The sequence below is a fragment of the Bombus terrestris genome, chromosome 4, assembly GCF_910591885.1.
Source record: "Bombus terrestris chromosome 4, iyBomTerr1.2, whole genome shotgun sequence".
Lineage (NCBI taxonomy): Eukaryota > Metazoa > Arthropoda > Insecta > Hymenoptera > Apidae > Bombus > Bombus terrestris.
Window position 1 is genome coordinate 17,180,935 of NC_063272.1, and position 13,920 is coordinate 17,194,854.

Below are 13,920 nucleotides of genomic sequence, written 5' to 3' on the forward strand. Positions count from 1 at the left end.
AATGAAAAATTCCGATCAACTCCGGTTAACCTAACATTTAAGTTTTAATGTGTTTCAAATTGTGATCGAAATCGTTAAACTTAATCAGCATCATCATGGCTTCAAAATACGTATGTACTTACTTACATATTGAGGCAGTTGAAAGAAAAGCAGCACGAATAGTCGAACAACACGTCTTGAAAACTACATCGATACATTTATTTACGTATATAAATATAAATACACGCAGTTTAAAGTCTTAACACGTATCTATGTTTTTTAGTACATTTCAAATTTTATCTTTTGTAATTTGCTTAGAATTATTGTAAATATATTAATAATAGATATAGTTATTTTTCACACATTGATGTGAATTTAATGTTGATCGAAAGTGTAATTTGTTAATTGATAAATAATACCGAACTTATTCACAAATCTGTTCGTAATGAACACGATACTCAATGAAGGTGATGAAAATAATGATCTAGTCGGAATGTTGTTAGAAAGTATATTTCCCGAATGTGAAGATGAAAATCATTTTGAGAATAATTACGAAATAAATGATATCGTATTAAGCGATAACTTAAAACAAGAATCTATTCAAGATCGAATAAGTGTACTACAAAATGAATGTCAAACCAAAGATGACTCTACGGAATGTAATATCGAAAATTGCTATGATATGTTAGAGTATAACAAACAGATAATCTCTTCCTTAATGGATTTAAAAAGCAATATAATCATTGCTCTTACAAAATGTCAAAAAAAATTAGCAGTGATAGAATGTAATTTAAAAAATAATATAGCCAAAGATACAAAAATTTCAATTTGCAATGCTGGTATGCCTTATTTTAAGGATAAACATTATTTTTTTGCTTCCAATAATGAAGATGAAATATTGAAGGAAAGCTATAAAGAATTACAGCTCAAAAATCTTCCCAAAATTTCTGCATGGACTAAAAAGGAAAGAGATGTGCTTTTAAATGCGGTAAAAGAAGAAGCTAAAGGAATAAAAGAATGCGACGACAGGAAAAAGAAATTTTCATCTACAGATATTTTACAAACAGTCAATCCATTACAACAAAAAGAATTTGATTGGTTTAAAATATCATCTAATTATTTTGAAGATGTCCATTCTCCATTTGATTGTCGTATCATGTGGAATGTTTTTCTTCACCCTGACATCAACAGAAAGCATTGGACGAAGTCAGAAATTACTAAACTCAGGAGAATAGTAAAAAAAAATGAATTTCAAAACTGGGACAAAATTGCAGAAGAATTAAATACAAATCGTAGTGCGTATCAATGTCTTATCAGATACAATACAAGAAAAAGCTTACCTAAAGTCCATTGCATTTGGGAAAATGAGGAAGATAAAAGACTTTTGAAACTAGTAGAAATATTTCAAATTGGTGACTTTATTCCTTGGGGCAATGTAACTAGTTGGATGCAAAATAGAACTAAGCAGCAAGTTTATTTTCGATGGTCATACAGCTTATCACCATATTTAACTAAAGGCAGATTTACTAAAACTGAAGACAATATCTTAAAGGATGCTGTTACTAAGTATGGTACTAACTTTCGTAAAATATCAGCTGCATTAATGCCTAATAGATCTACCATTCAACTTCATGATCGTTATCAAACGTTAACCATTAACCAAATTGAAAGTTGGACTTCGTGGACGCTTGAAGAAGATACAAAGTTACTTCATCTTTTTCAGTGCATTGGTCCAAATTGGTCTGTAATAGCTAAAAACTTTTCGTGCAAAACTAGGACTCAATTAAGACATAGATACACAGCTTTGCAAAAGTACATTAAGAGAGGTGTTTCCATACTTGAACTGCATAAATATCACTTACACAATGGAGTACAACATTCAGAAAATGAAAACAAGGAACAAAAAAAGAAAGAATTTTGTAAAAATATCTTCAAACCTAATAATAGTATTACCAATGAAGATCATGATAATAATATTACGAATATAGATCAAGAATTAATTGACTATTTTCATAAAAAATGTAAAGCAAAACAATTGATACATAAGTGGGAACTTCATAATGCGGAAAAGTTGGAATGTAAAACAATAAGCTTATATAATATTTTACAAGCATTGAATGCCAAACTTTGTATATCCAACAACATTATTGATAAAAAATTAAACAATAGAGATCAACAGCTTTTGCATTCATTAAGGGAATATATAAAACTAAAAAGCGATAAGAAAAAGTACTTTCAAATTGTAGAGGAGTATGAATCACGCATGTTTAAACGCAATGAGTCTGAACAAGATTCTTGTTTTTTACCTCCACGTCCTTTTGATTCGCAGATAAAATTGAAGAAATTAAAGAAATGTATCGATTATGATATAGATAGAAGCAATAAATTTGTATTCGAACTACCTACAGACTTTAATACATCAGAGCTTATAATTCCTTACATCGGCGGTGATGAACAAGAATTACAATTTCAAAAATTTGCTCGTTCCTTTCAAGTTAATAATTCAAAATGCTGTGAATCAGCCTCTGAAGCTCGAAACTGTTCTACATTTTTAACAAAATTACTATTACAACGTCGATGTCGTACCAATAATAGCAACGATAGAAACAATTCAACTGACAAAACATTAAAAGAATTGGAATCAGTCGTTCGTTTCGACATTGGCACCGCTACATCTTATGAAAATGACGATGTCAATTACAAATCTCAACATATGAAATTTCAAAGCAAATGTCTATCTAACGGTACCACAGAAATTACTCAAAACCATGACACATCTATGATGTATGCTAGCTATGCAACTTTGATAAGTTTTAAAAATTTAACATATATGAGACGATTAAATGAAAAGTATGGTATTCTTGATGAATATTTTGTACCATCAAACGAATTACAAGAAGCATTTAATTTATTAGAAACACGTTTAGAACAATTATTTAAGTACCCATTAGGTCTGTCAAATATCTTATTGCCACAAGTTTATGTAGAGGATACATATTTGTTTGAAGATATTCCACTGAAAAAGAGACGTCTCAAATATTAGACACATTAGTGAAACATAAAACAAAGAAATAACGAATATTAAGCGAGAATTTTAGGATATAATATAAGGATTCAGTTTAGGATATTAAACAATTTTTTATTTTAAGGGCGGGACAAAGATTTCTAGTTTCGTTTACGCCTTGCGTGCGTCAAATCCATTTTATAAGTTTTAAATAAATAAATTTCCACTTCCAAATAAAAGCAACTTTCAGTTCACTAAATTAAAGCACTATGTTAATTTTTGGGTAAATATTATTTTTCTCTGGCTTACGGTTTAATTTATGGGGATATTTCAGAAATATCTGCTTTTATATTATTTAGACATATATTTTTATTTATAACTAAATCTATATGAAGCTAACCATTAGATTAATAACATTTTTTCTTGGTAAAAATGTGTGAAAAAAGATAGTAAATGAAATTAAAGTTAAGCGAATGTGAGCTTGATGTTTGGACACATTTCTATCGAAAGAAGAATTATCTTATTATACAATGAAATATCTTATTATACAATGGTTAAAAGAAGCGGCAGTCCTTTCTTTTATAGGCTCAAAGTATTTTTATGCAAAAGCTTAAACAATTGCTAAAGGGAGCTTGTAAATTTTAGATGCTACCTTCTGTAAATTTTTCAATATCTATGGACTTTATATATGACATGTGTGGACATATATGAGATCGTACAGCCGCTTGAATAGCGGCTCGTAGGAGCGATTGATAATGAGATATTCTTCTCCGTGTGAATCTTTATCTATTCCTATTATTAGTATTTATTTCTATAAACTGTAGCACACCAACATATATAATAAGTCGGAAATCCTTTTTAGAAAGAGATGAAACGCGAAGAATATGAAGTGATTTTTATCCATACTTAGTAATTCAGGTAATTGTAAATTAGACTAACTGTCAGATGAATTAGAATAACAGGAAACATTCCATAATTGCACAAAAATCGGGACCCAAGTTTTGCAACTATGTAAAAGTAGAAACGGTTTTCTTTCTGAAAACAGAAATCTTAGACATGCTGAACGTACAAAAGGACAGCTCGAATGAAAGATAACAAGGGACTGAGAGTCGAAGTGTGGCAAATATTAAAGACCCGCGATAAGCTGAGACCTTTAACTCAAAAATCAGATGTTCTTATCTTTTATTTTTGATAAATGAAACTTTTACCAACATGTTTGTTACATTTTACCAAATACGATATGATTTAGCGTATATTTGCTTATATTAATAAGTGGTAGTTACATAACAATAAATAAATATAATTCAAATTATATCGTGTTTCGTCTTTAATCAGGAAGATCTCAAAAGTACGGTAGTAAGAGTTGAATTTAAAAAATGTCGAAAATAAAAAAATTCCGCTTTCGAATTAGTACCCAAATACATTGTCTCAACCATATCTAATATTAAATTATGTTATATTACTTGACCGCAGCTGGTCGTTAAACATTGTCGCACGGTTGGGGAGAACTTCTCCTCTGTGGTGGGCATGAAAACCATGCAATTAACGAGAGGTTCTTTCTCTGCAATTATCGCATATTTCCTGAATTATGTTTTCCTCTTAAGCCTATGTCTTTATTATACTACATTAGTTATATTTCAATATATCGATTAATATATTGACCATGATGATATTAACATGATAATCTTTATGTAAAACAATTGTATCTTTCAATCATTTTACTTTATAAAAATCGTATTGTATTATACGAAATAAATGTTTATTAAAAGAAGGGAATCAATATTTCTTTCTTTTTTTCAGGTCATTATATATCAGTAATAATTTCATGGAAATGTAATAAGAAATATAAAAATTCAAATATTAGTTGATGGCATAAATCTTTTATCGATCAAATTTTTTAAATGATTTTATTTACTTTACGTATTATTACGTTGCAATAATATAATAGTTCTTTTCACTTGAGGAAGAAAAGAGAGTGACACAGAGCTACTATACTAACTACATTATACAAACATATACCTTTTTTAATCTACCTGTAAGTGGACTTTTTGACCATTTTTATTTATTAAATGCACAACAAATTTCAAAACATACTATATACACTTATATTACATTGCAATAATTACTTAAAAGAAATACATTCAGAAAAATAGGTCGCAAATAATTTAATTTAAACTTAAATGCGATTTAGAGTATTATCGTATGTATGGACATATCATAGAACATATATATGTATCATTTTTCAATAAGGTAAAGTAAAACGATTTAATACATGTATAAAAAATTTGACAACAAAAAACGTACTTATAAATTTAGTACAGATATTTTACAATATTATTGATAGGAAACATATTGTATATTTTCTCAGTAAATTCGTTCTCTCCCCCCTCCCACATACCTTTTCTAAATTTTATGTAGATGCATATGATCAATAGATGTTTAATTAAGATGTATGGAAAAAAAGAAAGAAAAATGTATTGAGCAGATGATTATGTATTCGTAAAAATATAATATATGCATAATTTATGAAATAATTTATATGTATGATACAACCAAACTTGATTACAACTATACACAAGCACATTTTTATAAACATAACCAACTATGAATTATTTTTTACTGAGAACATGACAAAAATGAGATAAATACTTACTTTTTCTTTGACATTGAATTATTGTAACTAGTCATGATGATTGTACAACCTGCTGTAAAAACTCCCCATAAAAGAAGGCTAGCTTCGATTTTGTAAACCAGAGACCTAATGCTATCGAAGAATAGTTTTAACGAATCGTTTGTTATTTTGAAAGCCGGCTTATCTTGAATAATTTTCATTTTTGATAAATATTCGAGAAGCGGTGGATGATCGTGACTAAATATTGGAAAATATTCCCCGATTTTTTCTCTTGTCCACCAAGCTTGTTTATTCCACCTAATAAAACATAAGATGAAACAGAATATAATTAAAACTATTCAAACTTAAGAATAATTGAGAAGATATACATGCGTATAAATACTTACGATTGACTCCATGGGGTGTAATGATAACGATAAAGACTAGCTTTAATATATCTAGGTGGTTTTTCAGCAAATGGATTTTTTATGTTATTCATTAGGGCCAGCACTTCTGGTTGACCGCTCAAAAGGCGATACGCTAAAGACATTAACCATGGATTTTGATGATAAGTACCTAACGCAGCAAACCACATTTGCCAATCGAGCCGTGGTTGATGAGGAGCTAAAAACAATAAAGATTAATAATAATTAATTGCAATTCTTAAAGATGTTGAATAATGTGATTTAGAAAGAAGAAGGAAAGTATAAAATATCGATTTTTGAAATGACTAACCAACAAACGGTAATGAATTATTAACATTTCCTGGTTTATATAAAAATTCGTATTCTTTCCATGGCCCGTCAATATCATTGCTTCCTTCGATGATTACTTCTAGTCTACCTCCTACTCCGGTCATACGTCTAAATAATCCATAACTATTTACAAGATGAAGATGTTCAACTTTCCCTTGTAACTGTTTTAGTTGCACTGGTATTGTTGAATTATAACTGTGATGTAAGGTGGCATACGGTACCTAGGCATACAAACATTATGAACATGAATACTAAATAACGAAAACAATAACGTAAAATGACACATAATAGCAGGTACATACGTACAATACTTATAGCAAAGATAAAACAAACTGCTGCTGTATAAAGACTCGTAACGAATGTTGCCAAAATTTTATTTTGTATTCCTTTAATGGTTAATAAAGACTTAACTAACGCATTTATAACTGTAAATGCGAGGGATATTATGCCGAGGAAGATAGAAAACGGGACTGTTTGTAATAAAACGTAATCAAATTGTTTTTGTGTAAATGCTGAAATAATGAAGTAAATAATAAAAGAAATGGCAACCATTAAGAAAATATTTGTGTTTTTGTTAATGATATCTACGTACCAATGTCGCTTTGGATTGTCCAATTATCAGATATTCTAAGATTGTAATACACATATGTTGCATAAAAAATTCCTCCATAAATTACAATACACAATATCGTAGAAAAAGATTCTATGATACTATAAGTACCATTTTTAGATTTTTTTTTATAAAAAAATTGATCGTCAAGTAAAGAGATACATAAACAAATGGTTAAAAAGTTGAAAAAATTGTAGTTTCCTGTTGCTATAATATGTATCTGAAGAAATACCTAATAGAATTAATATAGATTATTAAATAATCGTCATATATTAAGCATTAGGTGATACAAATAGCTGTGACTCAGTTGATCAAATATATTTACCTGTGTATAAAATGCAATTATTCTGACTTTTCTGTTTGGAAAGAAGAACAAAAATGGAATGACAAGTTCAATAACATTGACAATCACAGTAGTAAAACGTAAAAACCATGTTGGCAAATGATGTGCGTACCATGCTAAATGAGTAGGTATACACTGTGACTCAAAATGTACATTCAAAGCTGAAACATTGTTGCAAGGAACTAAACATTCTTCTTTCACTTGGTTATAGTGTAAATGCATGTTTGACAAAATATTATACCATTTAATTTCCACCACACAGGACAACCAGAAGTAAGTTTCACTACTCCACTGGAAAACATTAAGCGGAAAAGTAGCCAACGTACAGTCCAAAAGGTTACAGCATCGCTTGGTGTACTTAGTTTTCCACGTTGAGAATAGCAGAATGGTGCTACAAATATACATAAAAATCCTGCTTCCAATAACAGTACATCCCTGTAAAAGTATACAAAAATATCTATAAGCTTATCATAAATGATTTATATGGAATTATTGGTTTATATTTTTCTAATTATGTTACACATAATTACAATATGTTTCTATTAATTAACTTGTAATCATCTCACTTGTAGCTTTGTACCAACAGAAATTGCTTAATCCATGGTATATTATATTATAAATATATTTGTGCTGATTGAAGTCAATTTCAGAAAACAACAAAAATAAATTAACACAATTGATCCATATTGAATTAATACTATTAATCGATATATTATTCTGTACTTTATAGATATATGTGTATATGTTGCGTATGTATATGTGTGTATGTTGTCTATAATGTTATATATATACATGTATATAATGTGCATATACAACACAAGTATTAACAAATTTAGGAAATATTACTTGCCATTGAAACCACATAAATGTTTGACCAATTTGATACAAAGAATAATATAATGACCAAAGTAGTGCAAATACCAATGCAATACAAAATCTTTGTGATATAAATCTGAAAATAACCAATATTTACATTATTATAACCACTTATGTATACATACACTTTGGTTATATAAATTACAACAAAATGATCAACCATTACCCTGCGAAGGAAAGAGCAACACCCACAAGTGATAATACGTCTAACATATATTCTATATTTAACCCAAGATAAGGAGCAAACCACAGTAATGTTGGTTTCTGTCTTAATTTATGAAATAAAGGTGAACGACTTTTAAGATCCAGCTGAGTTCTAGCCGGTAGGATGCCATTATCCCCATATAATCCTTTATCACAAATAGAAAAAGAAAAGAATAAATATTAGAAGGAACAATATAATAATGTAACAATATAAAATAAATATTATTTATTTTGAACCTTTCAATTTGTACTCACCCGGTATTTGTATATAAAAACTAAGAAAAGCAAAAAGATATATAATGCAAATTCCTCGTAAAAATAAATTACGTGTATATCGTACTTGAACCATCGTCGATTACTACACGTTAGGATTATTTCAAGAGATTAAAATATATTCGAATGTAATGATTGAGATCTGCAATGTGAAACAATATGTATATACATGTACATACTGTACGTATATCTATACATGTGCGTATAGATAAAATTAAAATTTCATTTAAATCCTTTAATTCTTTAATCTTTTAATTAATAATTATAAATATTTTCTAAAACATTGTTATTATTCTATAGATATAGTTACCTTATTATTTCATAATCTGATAGAATATTGTTCATCAAGTCGTAATCCAAATACGTAACCTTTATTTCTAAATACATATATGATATAACTTACAAGTGATACAACGCTTGAGCAGTTGTCAGATTTCGATTGTTTTTTCCTAGGCGTTACTATCTAGTAGTATTAGAGAGGAAATGAGAATGTTCACACCCGTAGGTTGAGTTGCTGGTGCAAGTGCTGTACCAAGCGACCAAGTGTAGAACTAACTCAACTCTAGTATATATAAGAACCACGGTCGTGACAAGAACTTATTATGTTCCATCCCAACATAGACAAGAACTTGTTCGGTTCTATCCAGGCGAGTTATGTGTGTAATTACATACATATAAGATAGATTAACAAACAGTGGTATACACAGAACTGAAAACTTTCCTGGTGGGGTAAGACTCTTAGTGACCGGACGATGTTGATCACCTGCTGCAGTAAGGCGCTTCAATCAAGTAGTTAAGATTCGTTGCGTGACGCCATCATGTAAATATAGTCCGAACCCGGTTGTCTCTGTTTCTTTCTCTCTCTTCTTAATGTTGTCGTGTATTCGACTCACGGCGAACTGAGTAGCAGGCGGGATGCAAAGAAAATATGGTACCACGATACTGATACTAGAGACTGATCTTTGCTTTATATATATATAATTATTACGATTACATTATTATTATTTTGTATCGAACTATGTCTAATAAATGTTATATAACATAAATATCTTAGTGAAACCGTAGAAGGACTGATTCGCTCAGTACATTTCAATTGAAAAAATATCCGAAGTCAATGTATTAACAGAAAGAAATGACTCGGGAAAAAATTAAGAGTACATAGATACATGTTATAAAAACTTAATAAAGCTAAACAATATCTAAAAAGTTGTTTAGAAGAAACAACTAAAGTGTTAATTAAAAATGTTTTATTAATTGTTTCAACTATAATAAAATTGTTTTATTTGAATTAAGAAAAAGGGATATATTTCACCAGCAAGACTCGGAATCCGCTATTTGATTTTCCATGTGTCCAGGTGACACATAAACTATACGTATGCAGTTTGTAAAGCCTGCTCCTTGGCGCCATCCACTAACAATCACGATCGCATCGCCAACTCTAATGTACCCTTTTCTTCGGAGAGAGTCGATACCAGTCTGTATTCGAGTTTGCATGTCTTTACCCCAATCAGACAAGGGCTCCGCTGTATTGATAATTACATATATTAAATATAATAATTTTTACTAAAGGACTAAATCATTAGTACTAATTGTATTATAAGATAGCGATAAGAAATTTAATTTATTACGCTGCGAAACTCGTTTGATTTAATTTCATCACAATGAAATAATCAACTGTCTATATTAGTTCGCTACAGTTAGAAATACTTTGATATATGTATCTTTCTTTTAGAAAATTATCTACGCATAAAAACCTAATGCCGTGAAAGTGGAAACGATATTGAAAGGAAAAGTATCGTTCTCATATATACTGGTAAGGTTTAGTCGTTAAACCCTGGGAAACTCTGTATAATAAAAATAGCATAAACATATGTGCACATCCATACATACGAAGAAATGAAAAGGATAGTATATTTATTTTAAGGAAAAACATAAGATATATTTACTTCTGTAATGAACAGAATGGATACCATAGTACAGCTGTAGCCATCTAGCAACTACTCCATAACGAGTAACTGCAAGAATTAGACATTTAGGACGATACATTGATAATAAAACAGCGCTGCGTCCTGTTGTTGTGGTAACGACAATTGCTGCTGCATTTGATTTTATCGATGTCTCAACTGCTCCAACTATGATAGCGTGTAAAGGATCTAGAGGTATTGGCACCTATTTTCGCACAAAATATCTTCATATCAATGCATATTCTATTACGAAAAATCGAATTATAATAATATCAGCTTAATTACACTGAATAATTCTACCTTGTAGCTTAATTCATCGAAAATTTCCTTTTGCCACCGAGCGCTTTCAGCTTCTCTGCATACTATATCAACATCTCTTAATAATTTAGTAGTATCTTTCATATTCATAGCACCAGTTTTCAGAAAAATTGCATCGACTCCATTTAAAACAGCATGCGCAATTAAATTCATATCAATATTTAACTGTTCGTTGTTATATACTTGAAACCCTAATACAATTGGTTTTCCTATCTATAGGAAAGGAAAAAGCAAAGAAGAAATTTATTTATGGATCATGATCTTGAGAATTATAGCTTGCTAGTTTCGTTAAATATCAGCTACGATTAATTAATATAATTTCTGAACAATTCCTCTCTCCTTTTATTTATACATTACCTAATTACAGAAACAAAAATTCGACTTAAAAGGAACATTTTTGTGACAGATATTCGTATTGACAATTTGTAAATTTCTATCAATATGGCAAATCTGTTTTGTTACGGAACTGAATTGCATAGTATTCTAAAGAATTTACAGTGAAGTTATGCAAGGCAAATATTTATCAATAAAAGCTTACCCTTATACATTTCGCAATAATTATTTTTTCGACTAAAAATAGTTTTTCACTCCCTACGTCTATTTCAATATTGTTTCTATCGAGAAGAATAGCATCAGCTGAATGTAAAATTTCATCGAAATTTTCGAATCCTTGCTGATTTGAGATCTTTGCCATGACGCAAATTTTAGTAACACCTTTAATCAGTATCGATTAGCGTAATATCAATGTCGTGCATCGAACAAATCATTGGAATAATGTACAGTTTATCCATACCCATTTTCTTCAAGCGACTTTTAATGCCATACAACATTTTCTCGTTACGTGTATGATTCATTATAAGGAAATCACATTCTAACATTGAAGCCAATTTCATATGTTCAGTGTCTTTTTCCGAAATTTGTGGTAATGAAACTACACTGTCTAGTAATTGCACCAATTTGTTATCCCTTACAATACCACCTTTAATTATTTTACAAGTTACAGCTTCTTCATCTGCATTAAAAGAATTTTGATCTCTATTAATTTTTATATCGTATGCATATTAATGTTTTGTAAATCAAGTTCTATTTCCTGATCAAAAGCTAAAATAAATTATTATTAATACTACTGCTATTTTCTTAAATTTATATTTTACAATTGGCGAAAGGTAGTTCCAGTAACCATAGGGGAAATTTTAATCTAAAACATTTTAAATCTAAAACATTTACAATTAATTTATTCATTTAGTTATTAATTTATCAACATAGGGTAAGTGTAACTAACGGATACAGGCGACTTGTAATAGAGCAGCGCCTCGATCAATCAATATCCTATCTCCTACCCGACATACACGAGGTAATTCAAGGTAAGAAATCCAGAAACATGTAGCACACCCTCCACGTTTTGCGATATCGTTCGTTACCAATTTTACCATTTTACCTTCCTCTAATTTAGCGTATCCCTGTAAATATTAATACTCAGTATATACAATCGTCACATAAAATGCCATGTAAAAGTTTTACTAAAACGTATACAATATACATGTATTAAGCAATATCATCAATAAATATCTTGATTCAAGTGGTTTTAGATAATAATCATACTATACTCTTCTCATCACCACGGAATGCACCCGTTCTTATTTCGGGACCCTGGAGATTCATTGCAACTCCCAAGGGGTAAACCTCCGTCGTCAATTCATACATTCTATTTCCTGCTTCTCTAACAGATTGTACAGTGATTGCATGCCATTTCTCTGTTTCATGAGACATATTCAAACGAACTATGTTCGCCCCAGCCATCATCATATTAACGACGGCGTCAGGATGAGAATTCGTCATGCCTTATTAAATATATAAGATATTTTACAGTATACACTCTATTCATATCTAGAGTTTACTCACATATTCCTTTTTAATAAATTTAAATAATATAATCCAATAATCAAAGGAATGTCACTACGAATGAGGTAGCCAGAATTTTTTAGCCAGCAAGAATTTTTTATTTAGAAACATATAACTAAAGTTTGGCCGAGCATCTTACGGTACCTTTTTATCAAAAGCAATTTGTATTAAAAGACTAAAAATGACGCAAATGTTTGCTTACCTAGGGTAACCATAATTCGTGTAAGCCTTGCTAGTTTAGGGCTGGAATTGATATCAAGTTGTATATTGTGTTCAAGACGTGTATTTTGATATGCTGCTTTTACTTGATCATCTGTTATGTACTGATCTTCAAGATTTACCATCTATGTGTTATGAGATAAATTAACAAATTTAAAAAACATTTTATGAAATCAGATTGGAATGAATCAAAAGCATAAAGGCAAAAAGTTATAACATAACAAAGATGGGACATTATATTTTTACTATAATCAACGCAACTTATTTTCTATTTCGCTGTATAAACGTATTTAGTCTTACATTCTATTCTATTTGTTCCCTGTATAATATTTTTATGATTTTTACTGTTTTGCATTAAAATATTAAAACTGTATTGAAGAAAAAGGAAAATGTTTCGAAACATAACGCTAAATTTTTATGAAAGTAAATGGAAAAATTTTAAATTAAAAAATAAAATCATAATTATATAAATTCAGTACGTTTAATATGTTTAATTGAAATAATAGTACTTGATTCCTACGTATTTATTAATGTAAATGAAACATGTATACCTAATCACGATTATTAATCAACTAATCTCTATTAGGTACAAAAATGTCAATTATAAAAATAGTACCCATGGCATTCGGCGGCATGATTTTATCCATTTAATTGCTGGTGCAATGTCATTGGTACATAACATTGTGTAATTCAATGTATATTACAATTGTGTATTCTTCGAAGCTTAAAGAGATGTATGTGATTATTAAGAATGGGAACTATAAGTTATTTGTCCATTTTATTAGTAATTTGGTAGAGGTTTATAAATGGTCAGGTTACATGTTGTGGTTATTAAAAAATTTGAACACTGCATGCTTTGATA

The 13,920-nt window shown here is 29.6% G+C and overlaps 3 protein-coding genes across 3 annotated transcripts; 1 reads left to right on the forward strand and 2 right to left on the reverse strand.

Moving 5' to 3' along the window:
• The first annotated feature begins 50 nt into the window (after window positions 1–50).
• LOC105667203 lies at window positions 51–3,417 on the forward strand. The gene has a single exon (XM_012321319.3). It carries the CDS (start codon window positions 425–427, stop codon window positions 3,020–3,022), a length of 2,598 nt encoding a protein of 865 aa, XP_012176709.2. The 5' UTR covers window positions 51–424; the 3' UTR covers window positions 3,023–3,417.
• Window positions 3,418–5,218: 1,801 nt separating this feature from the next.
• Window positions 5,219–9,398, reverse strand: LOC100645315 (lipase maturation factor 2). Its single transcript, XM_003394736.4, has 11 exons — window positions 8,966–9,398; window positions 8,638–8,797; window positions 8,345–8,528; window positions 8,153–8,254; window positions 7,544–7,737; window positions 7,285–7,463; window positions 6,942–7,191; window positions 6,656–6,861; window positions 6,330–6,570; window positions 6,002–6,218; window positions 5,219–5,912 (listed from the first exon to the last, which is right to left on the reverse strand). Exons 2-11 carry the CDS (start codon window positions 8,729–8,731, stop codon window positions 5,633–5,635), a joined length of 1,947 nt encoding a protein of 648 aa, XP_003394784.2. The 5' UTR covers window positions 8,732–8,797; window positions 8,966–9,398; the 3' UTR covers window positions 5,219–5,632.
• A 489-nt stretch (window positions 9,399–9,887) lies between these two features.
• LOC100649132 (pyruvate kinase) lies at window positions 9,888–13,904 on the reverse strand. The gene is made up of 9 exons (XM_048405626.1): window positions 13,675–13,904; window positions 13,042–13,183; window positions 12,536–12,778; window positions 12,220–12,405; window positions 11,731–11,949; window positions 11,476–11,651; window positions 10,920–11,150; window positions 10,602–10,824; window positions 9,888–10,178 (listed from the first exon to the last, which is right to left on the reverse strand). Exons 1-9 carry the CDS (start codon window positions 13,738–13,740, stop codon window positions 9,964–9,966), a joined length of 1,701 nt encoding a protein of 566 aa, XP_048261583.1. The 5' UTR covers window positions 13,741–13,904; the 3' UTR covers window positions 9,888–9,963.
• Between the last annotated feature and the right edge of the window lie 16 nt (window positions 13,905–13,920).

Bases quoted from the DNA above. Each gene is read 5' to 3' on its own strand.
- LOC105667203 (XM_012321319.3), top strand. From the start codon at position 425: ATGAACACGATACTCAATGAAGGTGATGAAAATAATGATCTAGTCGGA.
- LOC100645315 (XM_003394736.4), bottom strand. From the start codon at position 8,731: ATGGTTCAAGTACGATATACACGTAATTTATTTTTACGAGGAATTTGC. The intron at 8,529-8,637 runs GTGAGTACAAAT...TTTGTGATAAAG, and splicing joins TTTTTATATACAAATACCGG to GATTATATGGGGATAATGGC. The intron at 6,571-6,655 runs GTACGTATGTAC...TTGTATGCCTAG, and splicing joins TTATCTTTGCTATAAGTATT to GTACCGTATGCCACCTTACA.
- LOC100649132 (XM_048405626.1), bottom strand. From the start codon at position 13,740: ATGTTATGTACCAATGACATTGCACCAGCAATTAAATGGATAAAATCA. The intron at 11,652-11,730 runs GTATGGATAAAC...TACTGATTAAAG, and splicing joins AAGTCGCTTGAAGAAAATGG to GTGTTACTAAAATTTGCGTC. The intron at 11,151-11,475 runs GTAAGCTTTTAT...CCTTTCCTATAG, and splicing joins TTATTGCGAAATGTATAAGG to ATAGGAAAACCAATTGTATT.